This window comes from Mus musculus, chromosome X (genome assembly GCF_000001635.26).
Source record: "Mus musculus strain C57BL/6J chromosome X, GRCm38.p6 C57BL/6J".
Lineage (NCBI taxonomy): Eukaryota > Metazoa > Chordata > Mammalia > Rodentia > Muridae > Mus > Mus musculus.
In genome coordinates this window covers 166,344,289-166,362,786 of record NC_000086.7, presented here as the reverse complement: position 1 = coordinate 166,362,786, position 18,498 = coordinate 166,344,289, and the positions used below count along the sequence as shown (strand labels likewise).

At 41.1% G+C, this 18,498-nt stretch overlaps 1 protein-coding gene across 11 annotated transcripts in view; it reads right to left on the bottom strand.

The window, feature by feature from the left end:
- Gpm6b (glycoprotein m6b) overlaps positions 1–18,498 on the bottom strand; it is a 150,091-nt gene that overhangs the window by 26,247 nt on the left and 105,346 nt on the right. For 3 of the 11 annotated variants that reach the window (NM_001177956.1, NM_001177957.1, NM_001177955.1), the window contains exons 1-2: positions 17,706–18,234; positions 9,103–9,222 (exon numbers count right to left, since the gene is read on the bottom strand). The exons of 3 other annotated variants lie outside the window; for them this stretch is intronic. In NM_001177956.1, the coding sequence (NP_001171427.1) occupies positions 9,103–9,222; positions 17,706–17,766 (181 nt within the window). In that variant the 5' untranslated portion in view covers positions 17,767–18,234. Of the gene's footprint in view, positions 1–9,102; positions 9,223–13,970; positions 14,130–17,705; positions 18,235–18,498 lie in introns of those variants that run through there. 5 more of the 11 variants (NM_001177959.1, NM_001177960.1, NM_001177958.1 and 2 more) reach the window with 3 other exon arrangements.

Genomic DNA, 18,498 nt, shown 5'->3' with positions numbered 1-18,498 from the left:
AAATAATCAGTGTGTAACTTTACAGAATCATTTCTGAATATAAGAGCCAATCAACATTCAGGCTACACCAACGGATTTTAATACCTCAGAGTACCAAAGGATCATCGATTGGTCTTTAAGAGACCACTACTTGGGGCAGCTTAGTTGGTAAAGTGCTTGCTGCTAAACTTGATGACCTGAGTTTATCCTTGGGACCCACATGGTGGAATGAGAGAATGGCTTCTGGGAGTTGTCCTCTGACCCCTCCCCCAAAGTATAATAGAATATCTTTTCAAAAATGAAACTATTACTTGCTGAATCTTGCCATTGGCAGAAAGGGTTTTCTTATTCTGCAATTATTTTTAAAGACCATTGAAAATCTCCTCAAACCTCATACCTGTGAGAGATGGGATTTTCTTCATATATCTCAACTAAAGTAGGACAAGCCAAGATACCACTGAATGAATACAGAGGCAGAGGCAGAGGCAGAGGCAGAGGCAGAGGCAGAGGCAGAGGCAGAGGCAGAGGCAGAGGCAGAGGCAGAGGCAGAGGCAGAGGCAGAGGCAGAAGCAGAGGCAGAATCCGGATGCCTCAAATTAAGATCTATATTATAAGGAGATTTAAAAGTAGAAAATGGTATTTACTCTTCTCACTAAAGCATTATTTTGATTTGGAAAGAATTTCGCTTTTTGAAGATGCTATTTAGGATAATATAGGATGGGTTTATTATTATTTTAAGATGTAAGTTGAACTGAGGATGTAGCTAAGTGGGAGAACAATGGCCTAGCATTGGGTTTCATTCTGACAAAACCAAAAGTTTACTATTAATTATAATTTCTTATAATGCATTTATATCTCTATCTATCTATATATCATCAATATTGTTGAAAGGGGCCGCTAATTTTAAGGGTATAAAGAGGCCTAACATCCCAAAGTCCGAGAGTCACCAATTCAGAGCACTATACGGTATTATGAAGTCAATTTATGGCAGCGAGGCTTTCCTTAAAGACTAAGCGCAGACACACAGTAACTCACCGTCCAGTCCTTTTGACTCTTATAGACCCAGACATGAATGTTCGTTCACCCATGTAATGATAGGAATGCTGAAACTATTTCTAATGTCGTAGAAGGAATTATTTCTCAGCAGACCCTTTAAAAAGCTTGTCCTAAAACCTGTTTAACACAGAACTTCCAGTTCTGTGGCATACCATGAAAATCTTGAAGTAGAATAATCGCCAACAGTTTTAAAATAATATGTGTGCAATAGAAGCTAGGTGACCACATAAAAGTTAGACACTTACATGGCTGGGAATAAAGAAATTTAAGTAGACACTTGCTAGTCCTTTCTTTTGCTTTCTATAGGTAGGACTGACTGCCTTTGTATTTCCTAAAGATCACTTTAAAGTGCTTCACACTTTGCCTAGTCAAATAGGGGAGCAGGTGACTGCAGAAACTGACCCTGAGAAGGGAAAACTAGCTCTAAGTCCAAATAATACTGATATTCAGAGCAGGAAGATCTTTAGGAAGTGAGTCTGGGGTCTACCAACCTTCAGCATTCTTGACAATTTTGGGGTCAGAATCTTTGCTTTCCTGGATCCACTCATTGACTCTCTTGAATTGATGCTATGTGTGAGACATTGTGCCAGGGCTTGCAGGTGTTCCCTTCCCAACACTGATCCTTGTAGGGGATGGTGAGGGAGCAATATACAAGTATATAACTTTTAGTTAGAATGAGAAGAGCGACAACATAGGGATATGGGGGGTGAGGTAGGACAGATGCCCTTGGTTAGTGTGAGATACTGACAAAAAGGTATGGATCCATCTATGGATGGACTGAGTGTAAATAAGCCTTGGAGTACACACATCTTCCCATGATAGGCACTGGGGAAAGAATGCTGAATCAATGTGGTGTGGGGGCCAAGGTTTAGCTGAGTTGCTCAAGGACACAGGGGTAGAGTTAGGAGAAGTAAGAAAAGAAAAGCAGGTGGGCCCTCCTCCAACCGTAGGAGGCAGTCAAGCCATCTTGAGCCTCTGTGCTTCATTTGCAAGCAGGAGTGGGGGCAGGTTTATGTGCAGGAGAGTGACATGATTGGGGATGTGCTTGTGAGATTCATCTGGTGCTGGTGTGTAGGCTGGACCAGAGTGGGTGCAAGCTACAGTCTTCAGCTGTGGGCGGAGGCAGAACCAGCCTTTCTGAGTTTTATTCAAAGGGGACAGGGGCGTTGTCAAGGGAAGCAGGAAGGATAAAAATCAGACAAAGCCACAGAGCTATTAAGCAATCAGTGTCACATGCCGGTTTTTAGAAATGAATAAATGAGAAAGGGCAAGAAAACTTATGTGAAGCCATCTTCATAAGGCCATTCTAGAAAAAGCACAGAAACCCAGAGAGAAGGCAAAGTCAAGGTTGTTTTGGGAAGGGAACAACAAAGAATGGCTTAAAGAGGGCGTGGTGATCTCTGGGCATGACAAACACATCATCATACTTGGTACACAAGGAAGCCAAGACTTAAACCTTTGAAATCAATGCAGGGTGATGCTAATTCTGACTGTCAACTTGACAAAAATCTAAAATCTCCTGGGAGGTAAACCTCTGGGCATGTCTGTGGGACAGCATCTAGATTGGGCTACCTGAAGTGGGCGGGCCTAACCTATGTGTGGGTAGCACCATCCCATGTGCTAAGGTACTGGATTGAAAAGGGGAAGTGTGCAATATCTGTTTTAAACTCTATATGATCCTTGACTGTGGATTCAATGTGACCAGCTGCTTCATAACTGTAATTTTGCTACTATTATAAATCATAATGTAAATATCTGTGTTTGCCAATGGTCTTAAGTGATCCTTATGAATGACCCCCAAAGGGTCCCAATGCACAGGTTGAGAACCACTGGTCACATCTGTAATGCTCATGGTGACTTCTTCCCCATGATGGTCTACACCAGTAGTTCTCAACCATCCTAATGCTGTGACACTTTAATACATACAGTTTCTCATGTTGTGCTGACCCACCAACCATAAAATTATTTTTGTTGCTACCTCATAACTGTAATTTGGCTGCTGTTTTGATTCACAATGTAAATACTGATGTTTTCCAATGGTCTTAAGTGACTGCTGTGAGAGAGTCATTCTACTCCCAAAGAGGTCGAGACCCACAGGTTGAGGATCACTGTTCCACACCTTCAAACCATGAGCCCAAATAAACCTTTTCTTTCTTAAGATGCCTTTATCATGTATTTTGTAGCATCAATTTACTGCCACTTCAAAACAAGGTATTTATTTGGTTTACAGGAAATTACCATAGGTCACCTGTAAGTGAATGGGTGTGGCTGGTTTGCATAAAGTTTTATTAAAACACAGTGGGTGAGATCACAAACACCCATAGGAATTTCCACTAATTACCTCCAGGAAAAAAACCACAAAGCACAGGAATGTGAGAGTTTCAGTCCTTGTTTCTCCTTCTGGGAGACATTTCATCATTGGCACTATTCTCCTTAGAGCAAAAAGCATTGTCTGTGCAAGTTTATAGATAAAATCCAAGCATAACTTCAGAGAGAGGCTTAACCTATTTAAACAGCAACTGTCTATGAGTATAGGGCTTGTTTGGAAGTGAACCTGGATGACCAGAAGGACAGAACCTGAAGAAGTGGGGGGCCACACAAGCTGCCAATGTCGTCTTCCCTGCCATGCCAAAGTATGTCCACTTACCTCTAAGAGGGCCAAAAGATGCCAAGGCAAAATTAAGTGGTCATCACTGAAAATAATGCAAAGAAGTGATCAGACATCACCATTAGACCTCACCAATTGCAAAAGACCGAGAATTACTCATTCTGGAACAATCCAAGCTTTGTTCCTAAAAACTTTTGTGACTGGCAAATAGCTCCAGCTCGGCATCCAGGGCTGATGGACTCTCTCCTCTTCTCCACTTTCTTTGCTTGCCTGCGGTGAGCTAAGGAACCTATACAAGAGCAAGTGGCCAGGTAAGCTGATGCAGTGGGCAGACAACTGGGCCATTGTGACACAAAGCTGCACCACTCGAGTACCTGCAGAAGAGCAGCCCCAAACTGGAATGCTTGTAAACAAACCAGAGATGTTTTCTGGATATATAAGATAGTTGATTATCATTTGTGCTAAGGAAGGTAGAAACAGTTACTCTACAGTAGACTACATTTTATAAAAGCAAGAGAAGAAAAGACCCAGGAATACTGAGACTTAACAGTATGAGTCTAGACTTTGGTATGCTCACATTGTATTTACTTCCATGGAACCAGAAAATCCCAAATGGCTGGAAGCATACTGTAGAGTGAGAGCTTCTCTGACTTGAACTCTATATACTCAGAAAGCTGCCACTGAATGTAGACTCTAGGGATCAGAATGACAAGGGCCATCAGAACCTACACCATGACTACCCCTTTAATGATAGAGGAAACCCCACCACAGACACAGGCGACATGTTCCTGGTACATGTCCAAATAGGAACAAGGGGATTTCTCTCTTGAGATACATTTCAAGTGTTTGAAGATATGACCCTAAAACATAGTGGCCATACATCCTTAAGTTCCGAAAGAGCGACCCTAAGGGACAATAGCACTTGGGAAGCAGAGGAAGGTGGATTCCTAAGAGTTTGAGGCCAGGACACCCAAGGCTACATGGTAAGACCCTGTCTCAAAAGAACATTAAACAGAACAAAACAAAACACAAGTGTAACAGCACTTGGAAGGAAGAAGCAGGTTATTCTTATCTACATAGAGAGATCAGGTTCAACATGGGCTACATGAGACCCTGTCTAGGCATGTGGGTGGGCAATGGCCAGAGTAACTATCAAGTCTTACAGTGAAAAAAAAAAGTTATGTGTTTTGGGGCAATCAAGGAAAAAGACACTGGACCAACACTGACCTTTCTGGTGGGGGACAGTGAAGTTGGGGTAAAGTAGTCTCTGATAGTGGCTGCACAGTGAGAGAGGCATTTTTTCTTTGTCAAAGGCTTCCTGGTCAGCTAGTATCAACACCCCTATGGAAAGAAACTGAGAACTATATCGGGGCGGGCCGGGGGGGGGGGGGGAGACATACAAGCCATATGGAATTCTCTATTTTTTCCCACCACACCATCTGGTTTAGAATCTAAGTACAGAATGGCAACTGTGTTGATTTTAGAGCAGAAAAAAAAAAACCCAACCCTAAACCAAAAAACCCGGGGAGACAATGACATGGCTGGGGCAGGTCTCACTCTGTGACCAAATCTACCATCTTTATACTAGTGGTCTGGTGTAACATTGTTCCAAATACAAAAGGGACTTCAGACATACATTTGGTGCCCGAGAGACCAAGGATTGAGGTGAATTCATACAAAAGTCAGAACGTATGTCCATATAAACTGCTTCAGGATTTCTTAAAAAATCTACAATTTCAAATCAAGTACAAAGACTTTCTTTCCTCCAGGCAAGACCCTGATAGCTCCTAGAATTTTTTCCTTATAAAACCACCAGCAATTTGGATACCATAGGCAGCCTGGATCTCTCATTATCCCTAGAATTTCAACCCCCCTGAAAATGTAAGTTTTAAATTGGGGCAGGGAGGGCAGAGTGGACTCACCTTCCTTGGTGCTGAACTTAAAGTGATTGGCCAATGGGCCGGGCTTTCTCAGAACAGAGCTGGGCTCTTAAGAAAGGTGAGTGCACGGCATGTGGTGTTGGCGCCCTGGACAAGCTGTATCACCTTCAAAAACTCATGTTCCTCAGGGCTCCCAAACAAACTGATGCTAGCAAAGTCTTTGAAGTATTACCGTTTTTGTTTGTATTTTTGTTTTCATTTACTTCTCAGCCATGACTGCAGCTTCAAATGTCTCACATTCCGAGGTTTGGCTGTCAGGTGGAAAGCACACACATCTTACTCCAATGCTTTTCTATGAAACTGCTTGATGCCTGGAGCCACAGACAGACTTATGGTTTCCTCTAGGAAGATGACAGTGTTTCTTCTTTACCACACGGTCTAGTGTCTGGGGTTCAAAAATGACTCAAAGCTCTTTCTAGATTTCCAAGTACCCTGGTATCATTAATTTTTATTACATTTATTTATTTACTTATAACTGTATATTTATCACACATGCACATGCACACACTCACATGTACACACACACACACACACACACACACACACACACACACACACACACCATGGTTGGAGTATCTCCTACCATATGCGTCCTAGGTATTGAACTTAGGCTATCAGGCTTGGTAGCGAATGCATTTATTCACTGAGCAATCTTGCCAATCCCAACACTTGTTGTTAATAGAAGCAGTATCCTGTCTCAAGAGTGGCAGTTTCGGGTTCCTAGTCAGTAACATACTCCCTTCCTCTTTCTGCCATGGATTGCATATATGTAATGGGATGGTGTGTGTGTGGTAAAACAGACAAGCAACCAAAAATGGCTTTAAGATATAACTTATAAACCAGAAAATTCATTTTTTAAAGGTAGGGTCTTACTATGTATCACTAGCTCAAGTTATCCTCCTGCTTCTGCCTCCCAGGTACTGGGGTTGGTTATGGGTATGAGTTCCAGGGCCAGGCTCTCATCTGCTCTAAATGTTACAATTCAATGGTTTGGAATGAATATAGAGTTGTGTGATTATCCCCAGAATCTACTTTTAGAACAGGTTTATCACCCCAAGAGATTCTTGGTTCTCATCTGTGGTAAATCTCTGTTCCATGCTTCTCTCGGCCTCTGGCAACCAACTCTCTAAGAACTGTCTCTATGGAGTCACCAGTTCTGCAAACTCAATACAAATGGAGTGTTATAACACTTGGGTTCCTATGTCTGTCTTCTTTTACATAGGTTCCTGCCTTTAATGTATATCTATGCCACAGCATGTGATAGTACTTCATGCCGTTTCATTGCTGAACAGGAATCCATTGGACAATTGTATCACAGGGAATGGAAACAGCAATTTTTAAATCAAGATTCCACCCCTCACCACCACATTCTTTGAAGGATCTTTGCTAAAGAATGCTCAGTCCATCCTTGCTCACCTTATAGGCACACACAGAACAAGCACCTATGGGCAGAGGGAAGCAGCTCTGTTGGTAGAAGCTTTCATAGCATACATGAAGCCCTGGGTTTGATCCCTAGCACCACAGAAACTGAATATGGTGGTATGCACCTTTAATCTCAGCATTGGGTCATCTTTCAGATGTTCACAAACAACCTGGGATACACGACTTTGTCAAGAAGAAGAGTTGAGAACCACTACCACCACCACCACCACCAGCAGCAGCAGCAGCAGCAGCAGCAAATCGAAGACCTGCGTGAAAGGGCCTTAGCAGGCTCTGGCCTGGCAAACATGGTGTTAGCAAGCCATGCCTTTCCCCTTTTCCTTAGCTAGCTATCAGGGTCTATTTCCTTATTTGGACACTTTCTTATTCCAGACTTGTTTCTGAGGATGACTACCAAAGTTCAACAATCAAAAATTCCCTTTAGTTCACCTGACAACATGCCAAATCAAAATCTACCACCACATCCTAGCCCATTTTAACACAAACATCTCCTTTTTCTCTTCTTAAAAATTACACCTGCAAGGTCATTGGCTGCTGTTTTTCTGCCTGAGTCAGAAGACACTCACTTTAACTTTCCTTCCCTGCTCAATAAAGGATCCCTCTGGGAAAACAGATGTTTGGGCATGGGTTGTGCCTTATCTGGAGTCTGGGAGGGAGCCCAGAGTGTGTAGGGCTTTCTTCACTATCAGCCCTATGTGGAATGCCCGAGCACATGACCCAAGACACAGAACTAAATCCAAGTTGGATTTTATGATAATTAACCTCATGGTTCCATTTTAGGTCTTAAAGGAAAAAGGGCAGATCTGCCATTCAACAGGATATTTTGTACTGTCCCTCAAGACTTCTATATCTAATGTCATTTACCATACTGTTATTTCTTTGTTCTTTTAGAGGTATGTATATGTGTACCTGCATGTACATATGGAGACCAAAGGTTAATGCTGGATATCTTCCTTTATTGATATTTCCCTTATTTTTTATTTTTTTGAGACAGGGCCTTTCACTTAACCCAGAACTCATCAGTGGGCTATGAGCTCCAGTGATCCACCTGTCTTTATGCCCCTTATGCTGGGTTTACAGATATACACTGCCATCTGCTTCTACATGGGTGCTGAGGGTTGGAACTCTAGACTTCGTGCTTGTGAAACAAAACCCCTTTACATTGAGATACCTCCCCAGCTCCTATCACTGCCATCTTTGGTTGGTCCCTGAAAACAACTCAGTTGGGAGAAATGGCATCACAGATTGAGACAAAATGATAGTAGTATTTTAAGCTTACTGATGAGTTTATCTGACCCATCATCAGTCCTTTGTATCACATTTTACATGACTTGAGCTACCATCTTACACTGAGCTAAGTGAGAAGAACACTAAGACATATTCCGACTTTGGGGCTAGAGAATGAGGAGAGGCATACTGCTTAGCATCTTTTCCACCTCAAATCCACCAAATGACTCATACATATATTTTGCTCAGACCTAACCCCTTAATGGTCATAGAGACGAGTGTCCTTCCTAAGCAAGGAAAATGGAAACTGAACTCAAAGGACCTACCTGCCCAATGTGTAGCTATCTTATCTTAATTTCACTGGCTTTGCTTTCTTGAAGATATAGATTGATACTAAATGAGAGTGGTACAAAGCTGTACCACTGAAGAGGTATGTAGACATGCTCAATACTTTCATAGGTGAGGCTCCTTGAAATCTCTGACTCAGTTCTGAGCCCTGTAGTGGATATGTACATACCCCTGCCACCATTATTGATTCAGACATCTGAAAATCTGTGGTTAACCCAAGGGCATAGCTTACTGCACACTGTTCCCTTTGATACAAAGAAGTGGGTTGAGGAAAGCGAGGGAAGGTGGGAAGAAGGTGGAGAAAGATGGGGTGGAATGGAAAGGGGGAGGAAAAATGAAAATGATTTAAAAATTATTAAAGGGCTGTTTCCACCCACACCCATGTCAACAAATGAATGCATCAAGAAAAACATAAAATATCACCAAACTGAAAAAATCCATTATAAATCCCAATCAAGATAACAGTCGAGTTGCTTGTGGAATTCACCCCAAGGCTGTATTTACCTGGACTGCTCAAGGGGCCAGCCCTGTCCCCCAGGGTTGGCACAGGACGGTACTGATGGTTCTTTGAGCCTGGGTACATCCAGTGGTACCTGCCAATTTCCATTTCAGCTCTGCTGTTCACTGCCAATTTCAGTGGCAAAGAGTCAGTGTCTTTCTCCAGCAAAGATTCTATAATCAGCATTTCTATTTATTCTCTTACCATACAGTAAAGGAAAACTGGGAGTTAAAAAAATATGCTATCAAAATGCAACTTTTCAGTACCAATCTATCAATTGAACATGAGAAATTTCAGAATCAGTTGGACTTTTGTCTTCCATTTTTGAATTTAAGTTTATACAAATTACCAATATTTTTTTGGTTTCTATTTCTGCATTATCTCATACTCTAAAATGTTCATTTGGGGATGGTACTGTTCATGTTAAAATGTGACTTCTCATAATGTGTTTCTTTGGATTTATTTCCTTTTCAGACAAGCAGAGACCTGTAATTATTGCCAGCTGCATGAGCAACGGTGAGCAGAGTGCCTTACTTTCTGTCACGGTGCCTGGTTTCCATTCTAGAAGTTTGGCAAATTATTCTATGGCCTGTTGAGTTCAGAATGTGACTCCCACTTCCGCATGGACACCTGAAATAATCTTGGTCACTTCATCTTCAAATCAGGATCATTACATGGTCCTGAATATTCTGAATTGAATCCCATTTCAATAATCTTTCTGTCTGTCCTAGAGAAGGAACTGCTTACTCGAATGGCAACAAATAACCTCCCAGGAACTCAGGTCACTATCTGGTAATACATTTCCCACTTCTTAGGTGGTTGGAGAAGCAGTAATACTTCTCAATTTGTCTGGCATAGAATATAGGCTTCTAGTCATTCTTAATGGAATTCTAATCCTGAGGTTCTTAGGAAATTAAAAATGTCACTATGAGCCATCCATGCCTATAAATTCCATAAAATGAAGGAAGCAATGATGTACTCTATGATACTACAGAAACTTAAGTATTAAAAAAGATACCTTTGGCATTGATATGGGTAATCATTCCATCAGAAGATGAGGCTCTAATTTTCCATGTGGCACCTCAATCATTGAAGACCAGATAAATAAGCACATTGTGGAGCTAGTGAATGCCCATTCTTACCAGGTACACCAGGAACCTTAATCCACCTTAGAAATACCCCAGTTCTACTTGCCAATCTCTGAAAGTCCTCAAGATATTTGAGACTGGGACACACTGGGTAGTAGTGTTTTATAGAAGACCCTTTCTGGCTTCAAGGTCAGATAAAAATATCTTATTTCAAAGGAAAAAGAACAGCTAGGTGTGTACGCTACAGGGATAGAGCAACTGTGTAGCATATATAAGACCCTGGGTTAAATTTCTAACACCAAAAAAATTAAGTAAATAAGGGCAAATAAAGGCTCTCGAGTGAAAACAGAAGTGTACCATGAAGCGATTTTTGTTGCTTCTGTTTGGGTTCTCAATAAGGATGCTAACTATAATTTATGGAGTCCTCAGTGCGCTAGCCTTAGTGTTATGCACATGATGCCTGCTGTTTCACTAGCTATAACCACCGTAGGAAATTATCACTCAGTCTTGACGACAGACAGAATTCTATTCGAATTCAAGAAGAGACCTATTACTTGCCCAGCCTGGAGGTGGAGTCTGGCTATGCAGCTGAAAAATCAGCCTCCAGAGGGCACCCTTTCAAAAGCCTAGCATCATCCTCACTGGGGCCTAGAGAAGTACCGCCTTTTCCTCTTTTTTCAAGTTGTTAAGGCCATTGAGAGCTGGTCTAAGGTCCCCGTGGAAGTGATCAGTACTTCTGAGGTTCCTAAAGAAATGATCCTGGTCCTCTGTTAATTCAGGGTTCATAAAATGTAACTCTATTTCCCTTGGAATGAGATGTTTGCCTCCTGGTTTTTGGGCAAAGGTTACATATGGCTATCACCTGTGGGGCCCTAGATTTGGTTCTTGGGACCACTCAAACCAAACCAAACCAAACCAAATAAACAAAAACGTTCATTATATTTAAAAAAAACACACATTCTTTTAGACAAAGGTTACGCTATATTCTCTGCAAGAAAGAAACCCAGGCAGACTGATGCAAAGAACCAAATGGTCAAATCACCTCACAGTATACACTGATCTCCTTTTGGTGAAGCTGACTGTGAGTCCTTCACATTCACCTCTCAAGTAAAAAGATTTTAAGCAGTTGAATATCTTCTGATATGAGTTTTTTCTTTTCTTTCCTTTTTGTGAGTATAGGGAAGGTGTTAGAGATGGAACCTCATGCATACTAGGCAGGTCCTATACCATTGATGTACCTCCACAACCCTCATCTTGTTCTAATAAGCTTATTGCTCTATGTACAGCACATAATAGGTGCTCAATAAGTTGCTGGATCTAGTATTTTATTGAAAGCAAAGGACCACCCTAGGGCCCTATGGACCCCTACCATGCTGCCTTTCCTCTTAGTAAAGTCTGACTGGTACACTGTCACTTCCACACATAATACATTGATGCACATAATATCTATCTATGGTTGCAGTTCAGAAGGTCGATTGCTGTCCTGTCCTCATCTCCTCACATGGATGGGAATGTCTGCAGATATCTGGGCAGCCAGGCACCAGCTACTGATTAAAGAGAATGGAAATGCACGGATTATCCAAGTGTGGTATTTAAAAAAAAATTATCCTCCCTCTCTCTCCCTTCCTGTGTGTGTGTGTGTGTGTGTGTGCCTGAGTGTATGTTTGTGCACCACATGCAAGTTAGAGCCCATAGATATTGGAAGAGGCTACTATGTGGGTACTGAGAACCAAACCCTGGTCTTCTGCAAAAGCAGAAAGTGCTCATAAGCACAGTGCCATCTCTCTGGGCCTGCAACTGTGACACTTTCTCAGAGTAAAATACGGCGGCTATGCATTCACGAAATGCTTCCCAGAATGTGAGAATATGATGAGAGCGGCAGATCTGGGGATGAGATTGGACAACTACACAGTCATTCTCCAGTCCTTTGGGCTAATACTGGAGAGGCCTTTCTCCAACAGTAAATCTTTAGGTATAAAAAAAAAGAGAGAGAGAAAAATGATCAATTCTATGCTGTAATTTTGAGCCAAACTTAAACAGAGACATTAAACACAGAGTTATCTTCAGTGTCTATGACATCAGACTACACACTTTAATCCTGAGGACAGGCTCCAGATACCTAAAAGGAGTTAAACACCTTGCTGATTCTAGGCATGGACAAGAATGAGGAAATGATTACAAAAACAGATGACAACATTCTCTCCCTCTTAGATGACAGAGGAAAAGTAGCTGTGCTGGCTCATAGAGACACATACAACTGTGAGTGGTCATCACCAAAAAGGGGCATGACCTAAATCATGGGAAATTGTAAGGAAAAAGGAAAACAATGCCTTGGCCTCCTTCCACATCCCCCATTCCTTTGATAATATGATGTGGGTACAAGTGACTACTAGGCTGGAAAGCTCTTCAACATTTAATAATTATCACTCGGAACAACCAAGTAATAACTATGGCTGGCAAAAAAAGACCACATTTACTGAACAAGGTCTTTCAAAACTGTGTTTGTCATAGTCTGTTTGTATCCATTAGCTAAAATGTGAAGGGAAAGACTTAAGGTTCCAACAGAGTACAGGACAGCCCTGCAGACCTTCTCATTTGGTAAATAAAATCTGATTGGAACATTGTCACATGCCCTTGTGCACATATATCTGTGGCTGTTTCTTCATGCTAGGATGGTAGCTGTATCAGTGGCCCGGAAGGGTAAATTATGTGCTACCCGATTATTTACAGGAAAAGTGCATTGTGCCCTGGTATCAAGTGGTAGGTAGGGCTTGGTAAACAAAATGGTTAATGGAATTAATAAAATCAGCCTGTGAAACAAGGCGTTCTTTTATTTTCTCTCATTCACTCTCTGAAGAAATGTATCATGGAGCTGGCTGAGGATCAAAAGTCTCTGTCCCTGCAATTGCTTATTTGCCACCAACCAGCACAATATGGCCCAAACCCCTATGATACTACTTCCAATGATGCCTGAATAGCATCCCTCCTTCAACGGAAGGGAGGGGAAGGATGACATTTCAAAGGAGCATATTTTTAAATGAAGAAATGACTGACAAATGACGAGTAACAAAGGACACTTGTAAAACTAGGAGTGGAGCCTCCCTGTCTCAAAAGCCAGTGTGTGTCCCATTCTTCTGCTATCCTGTGGCCACCCCTTTCTCCTAGCAGATTAGATCATGTGTCTGTGTATTTGATCTAAAGGGGGCAAAAAAAGGGAAAGGGTGTCTTTGGAATAATGCAACTCATCAGCAGTCCCAGTGAAAGGGAATGGACATCATGTAGACACTGGATGTTCATTCTGCATGTTCGTGGATGCAGGAGGACTAAGAAATGGTGTCACTAATTAAAATCTTTCACCCTCAACTGACCTGTATTTCCAAGTACCAGAAAAACACACAAGCTTACAATGTACTGCTATAATGCTACAATGAAGGTTTATGTTCAATTTCAAGGAAGACAAAACTGATTTTTCAAAAAAGGGTTCCCTATTTTAAAATATTTATTTATTTATTTATTTATTTATTTATTTATTTCTAATGAAATAACATGGCCAGGTTGTAAAAAGTGTGCTCATGGAAATTGTAACAGAAAAGGAACAGCTAGACCAACTCACTCAGATTGTTCTTCACATTTAAATTTTCTTAAAAAAAAAACCCAACAACTCCCTTCCCCCCAAACCATCACAGGATGCCATGTCATACCTACCACATATGTCCCCCACCATCTGGCCAGCCACTCTTTGCTACAGCCTATATCCCCCAGGCACTGTCACTTCAGATGCTCACCTTGGCAAAGTCTTACAAAGAAGAACCGCAGTTCAAACTCTCCCTGGGCCACCTTCATATAACCAAGTTAGTAAATGTCAGTAAGAATGTCATGGCTCCTTCAGAATAATGTAACACGTTAAATGTTCCCGAGAAGTGCTTTCTCCCCCTTCTAAACAAGCACTGATTCAAATTCATCTCGCATTCCAACTCTCTCCTCCAATTTATTTTCAGTCAACATTATTTCCAATTTAACCACATTTTTTCCTTCCAACGTGGCTAGAAACTTAATTTGATACTTGGATTCTGGAATTTGTTTCAGCAATGATTTACAGGAAGTAAACTAGCCTGCTTATGATTATTCTAGTAGATTCCAATTTTCTACATGTAATAAAAATAATTTTCATTAGAGATTCTGCTGCTCCCCCTGTAACAGAGCTTTAGAGTTATTCGGGGGTTCAATTGTCATCGAACCCATGATGACATGCTGCCAGCAATTCCAGACGCATCTGTTTTCACAAACGACACTAAGTGATACTCCACAGAAACAAATGGAAACCCAGCTTTCCATCTTTTCATTAGCAGAGCCATCATCCACTTCCTTTAATTGCCTTATTCATTTTCTCCGCTCATTCTGCCTTTGCTGATTCGGTTTACTCCTGCCACTTTAATTCTACTCTCCCACTTAAAAAAACTGTCACTTGTAATAATTTTGCATTTGCTATACTCATCAGAGAAAACCCACTGGCTTTCAAAAAAAAAACCCAAAAACCCCAAACAACAACAACAACAAAAACCCCAACCGCCCCCCCCCCACACACACCAAAGCACACAATCCCTGTATAGTGTGAATTTTGGTTGCTCAGCAGCATGCTGGGATAACACTATGAGAACACTGCGAAGCCACAAACCCTTCCCCTTTTGTTAAGATTTTCATCATTTCTGTCTGAAATAAGAACAAAGCTATTCTGATTGAGTTTCTAAAGAAAAAGACCTCTTGGTGGCAGTTAGTGAATTGCAATAGCTCACTTGTGTCCCCCTATGTAAACTCCCTATGGGAACAGACACTAACCAGAAAGCTGGGGTCAATTTATAAATCTTAGTTTAATTTACATTCTTCATAGACACTATAATAACTATCCAAAGCTATTCATTCACAAGATGTTGGATGCTAGCCACTGAGCACCAATACCCCTAATTAACAGACAGGAATTGCCTCTGCCATCAACTGAAAACCAGTGGGAATATATGCATACAAACCTCTGTGAAGTAACAAAAATGTAGAGGATTACATTTAGGAACTAAAAAGTCTTGAAAGAAGAGGGAAGGGGGGGGGAAGGAAGAATAAGAGGGGAGGAATAGGAGGAAGAAGAGGAAGAGGAGGAGGATGAAGAGGAGAAGGAAGAGGAGGAAGAAGAGGAAGAGGAGGAGGATGAAGAGGAGAAGGAAGAGGAGGAAGAAGAGGAAGAGGAGGAGATTCTTTAAGTTCCCAAATTACGATTCATTTTATAAATAATAATGCTAAAATTGTAAATGTTAATGTCCGTAAACTAAGCATAGGTTTTATACACTTATCATTATATCTTAAGAAATACAGAAGTAATAGGTGTACAGGACCATTCATGGTTACTGTTTTAGGGCAATGGGCCAGTGAACTAGGGAATGACAAAGATACGTGTGAGAGTTTGGACTTTGTGCAGCTAGAATATGAACTTGGTCATCCAAATTAAGATGCATACATAAGTCACCTTCCCTTTGGGTGGGTGGGTGGGGTGTCCATGATCACAATCCTTGCTGCAGATTGAGGATAAATTTTCTGGCCCAGATCCATACCAAAACATGTATCATACATGTGACCTTAGCTTAGTAGCATTTTATTTTTTAATTAGTGTTTATGAATCCTGGTCATCTTCAAAGTTCCTCTAAAAATTGTATTTGCTTCTAATTTTGCCTCTATAATAATAGCTAGCTACTTTTTGTATACTGGAGATGTAGAGGCAACCTGTAGACCTGCCATTAAAATGTGTAAATAATGCAAAATAACAGAAGTCTATGAGAGACAAAATTAAAATAAGATACACAGTTGTGTAGTAAAAATTGTGTGCCTTTTGTTTTTGAGAGGAAAACCAAAAGGTACATTTCTGCAGACCTAGATGGTCTTGCAGAAGTCACACTGGTTTTATCCGCCACAGGCAAATGTGACATTAATAAAAAGCATGTATAAAGCAAAAAAAAAAAAAAAAAAAAGCACCCATTTAGGAGAGAAATGCTATAAACTGTGGTAAGTTTCTTCCAGGATACTAGTATATTATCAGACATGCAATTGACTTAGTACTAACTGAGACGGAAATGAAACCTGAGAAATAGTCCCAAGAGTTTCTCTTATTGTTATTTGATCATTCACACAGATTAGAAAAAAAAATGTGAAAGAAAAAAAATCACATGCAAGAAAAGACAGAGTGTCTTTTGTTGGGGGAGAGGTAGACTTTGTATCAGGATTAAACTAAAGTACCAACATTCGAATTAAATTGCTATGTACTTGTTGCCTCTGAATTGTCCATTTCAAAGAGGTTAAATGGCAAAACGGTAGATTGTATCATGCTTCTAAAAAACAAATTTTGAAAATGAAATTGGTCTGTTTAAGATGGAATGTTAATATAGGCAGAAAAAAATTCTATAGGAAAATAAGCAGCTTTTACCCAAATGTGCTGTAAAGTTGAACCACATATAGATGTGTTTTTTCATATTTAAAATGTTTGATGGCAGCAATTTCATATGGCTCAATCCACATATTCATAAAGAAAACATGCCTGAAGAATTACTATTATTTAGTATCTGCTATTGTGTGTAAAAGTCATGAAAAAGAGCCTTAGCATGACGGTTTTTATTTTTTTAAACGGAGCCAGTGTAGTTATAAAGCATGTTGGTGCATTTTATGATGGTTTCTATCTTGGAGTGAAGAGATCAATTATAGCGCATCTAGATGCCGTTAACCTAGCACTGGCTGCGCTGTTTCTATGGGGCATCAAACTTGACCTTAGAGGCATAGCGTCTCTTTTCTGCCATTTTCTTGGTGCAATAATGATAATTTCTCCAAAATCTAAATATCAAAATTGTGACATGCTCTGAGACTTCCTTTAAGGATGGAGCCCTTAGACAGTTTTCCTGTCCCCAAATCCTTTAAGTCTCAATTAGCAAAAGATCTCTTCCCTTCTGTCAATGCTGGTAGACAAAACTTTAAGCTTCCGTTACTAACGATTATTACATGTCATAGTCTGATACATGGAAAGAGCAATCATGTTAGAATAAAAATAATAGAGCATGTCTAAATCACTCCAGTATTACTGGGATCAAAGCATATTTAGCATGCATGTCCCTCTAGTTCTTCTTTAGCGTTAGTACAGAATAGTGCATCCCCTAATCCCTGAACCTAGCATGCAGAGCAGAGGACTTAAGTTATGATTAATTATTTTAGTTAAAAAAAAAGGAGAGACGGTTTTCCTCATCCAGAAGCTCAAGGTGACAAACTACAAACATCCTTCTATGAAATACGGTATTACATAGAAATACTTGCAACAGAAATAGAAGAGAGGCTACACTATTAATAATTTAATATTAGCCCCCAGGATAAAGAAAAAACCCACCCAAAACAAGACCATACCACCCGAGATTGTTTTAGAACCGTTTTTGGCTAACCCCTTTCAAGAACCCTCAGTCAAAAGCTTTAAAACAGGCTATTGTCAGAGCGCTGGGTACCTTTTCTCTCTTGGCTTTGTTCAGTATTTTCCTCGGCTGCAGTTTCCATGGCTGGCTTCATACCATCCACCAAAAATGCTTTTTCCCTGCTTCCCCACAACACACAATTTCCCCCCTCCTCTTCCTTTTCTTTTGGACTCCCCTCTGTCTCTCTTCTTTACACCCGCCTGATTGAGAGGCTCTGTTCTTCACTACAGTAGATTACAGTGCCTTCCAAGATGCAAAAGTCTTGTCAGCGTCAATTTCGCTCTGCCTACTGGTCCATAAAGACAGCTGCCAAGGAGCAGGCGACCATACGTCACCGAGGATCCCAGTTATAAAACAGCCACTCTGTGCCCCCACTCCCAGTGCACCCCGGGAAGCTCCTGCTCTCCCACCAAGCTCCTTTTCCTCCCTGCTGTCTTCTCTCTCTCTCTCTCTCTCTCTCTCTCTCTCTCTCTCTCTCTCTCTCCACCAAGCTCCTTTTTCTCCCTGCTGTCTTCTCTCTCTCTCTCTCTCTCTCTCTCTCTCTCTCTCTCTCTCTCTCTCCTTCTCACCTCCCTCTCTCCCTCCCTCCTCTCTCTCCCTCTGTCTCTCCCTCCCCTCCCTTTTTTCTTCTTGCCAACTGCAACCCAATGAATACTAATTAATTCTCCCAGGAAATAATAGACTTGTGACATCAGAGGAAGGGATGTGGAGGAGAAAGAAAGGAGCCCCCTCCCACCACGTGACTTGGTCAGACCACACTATATGTTATCTCTCAGGAGAAAGCCCGTTTCCCTTTGCTTTCCCTTTCTGGGCCATCGATTTTGTT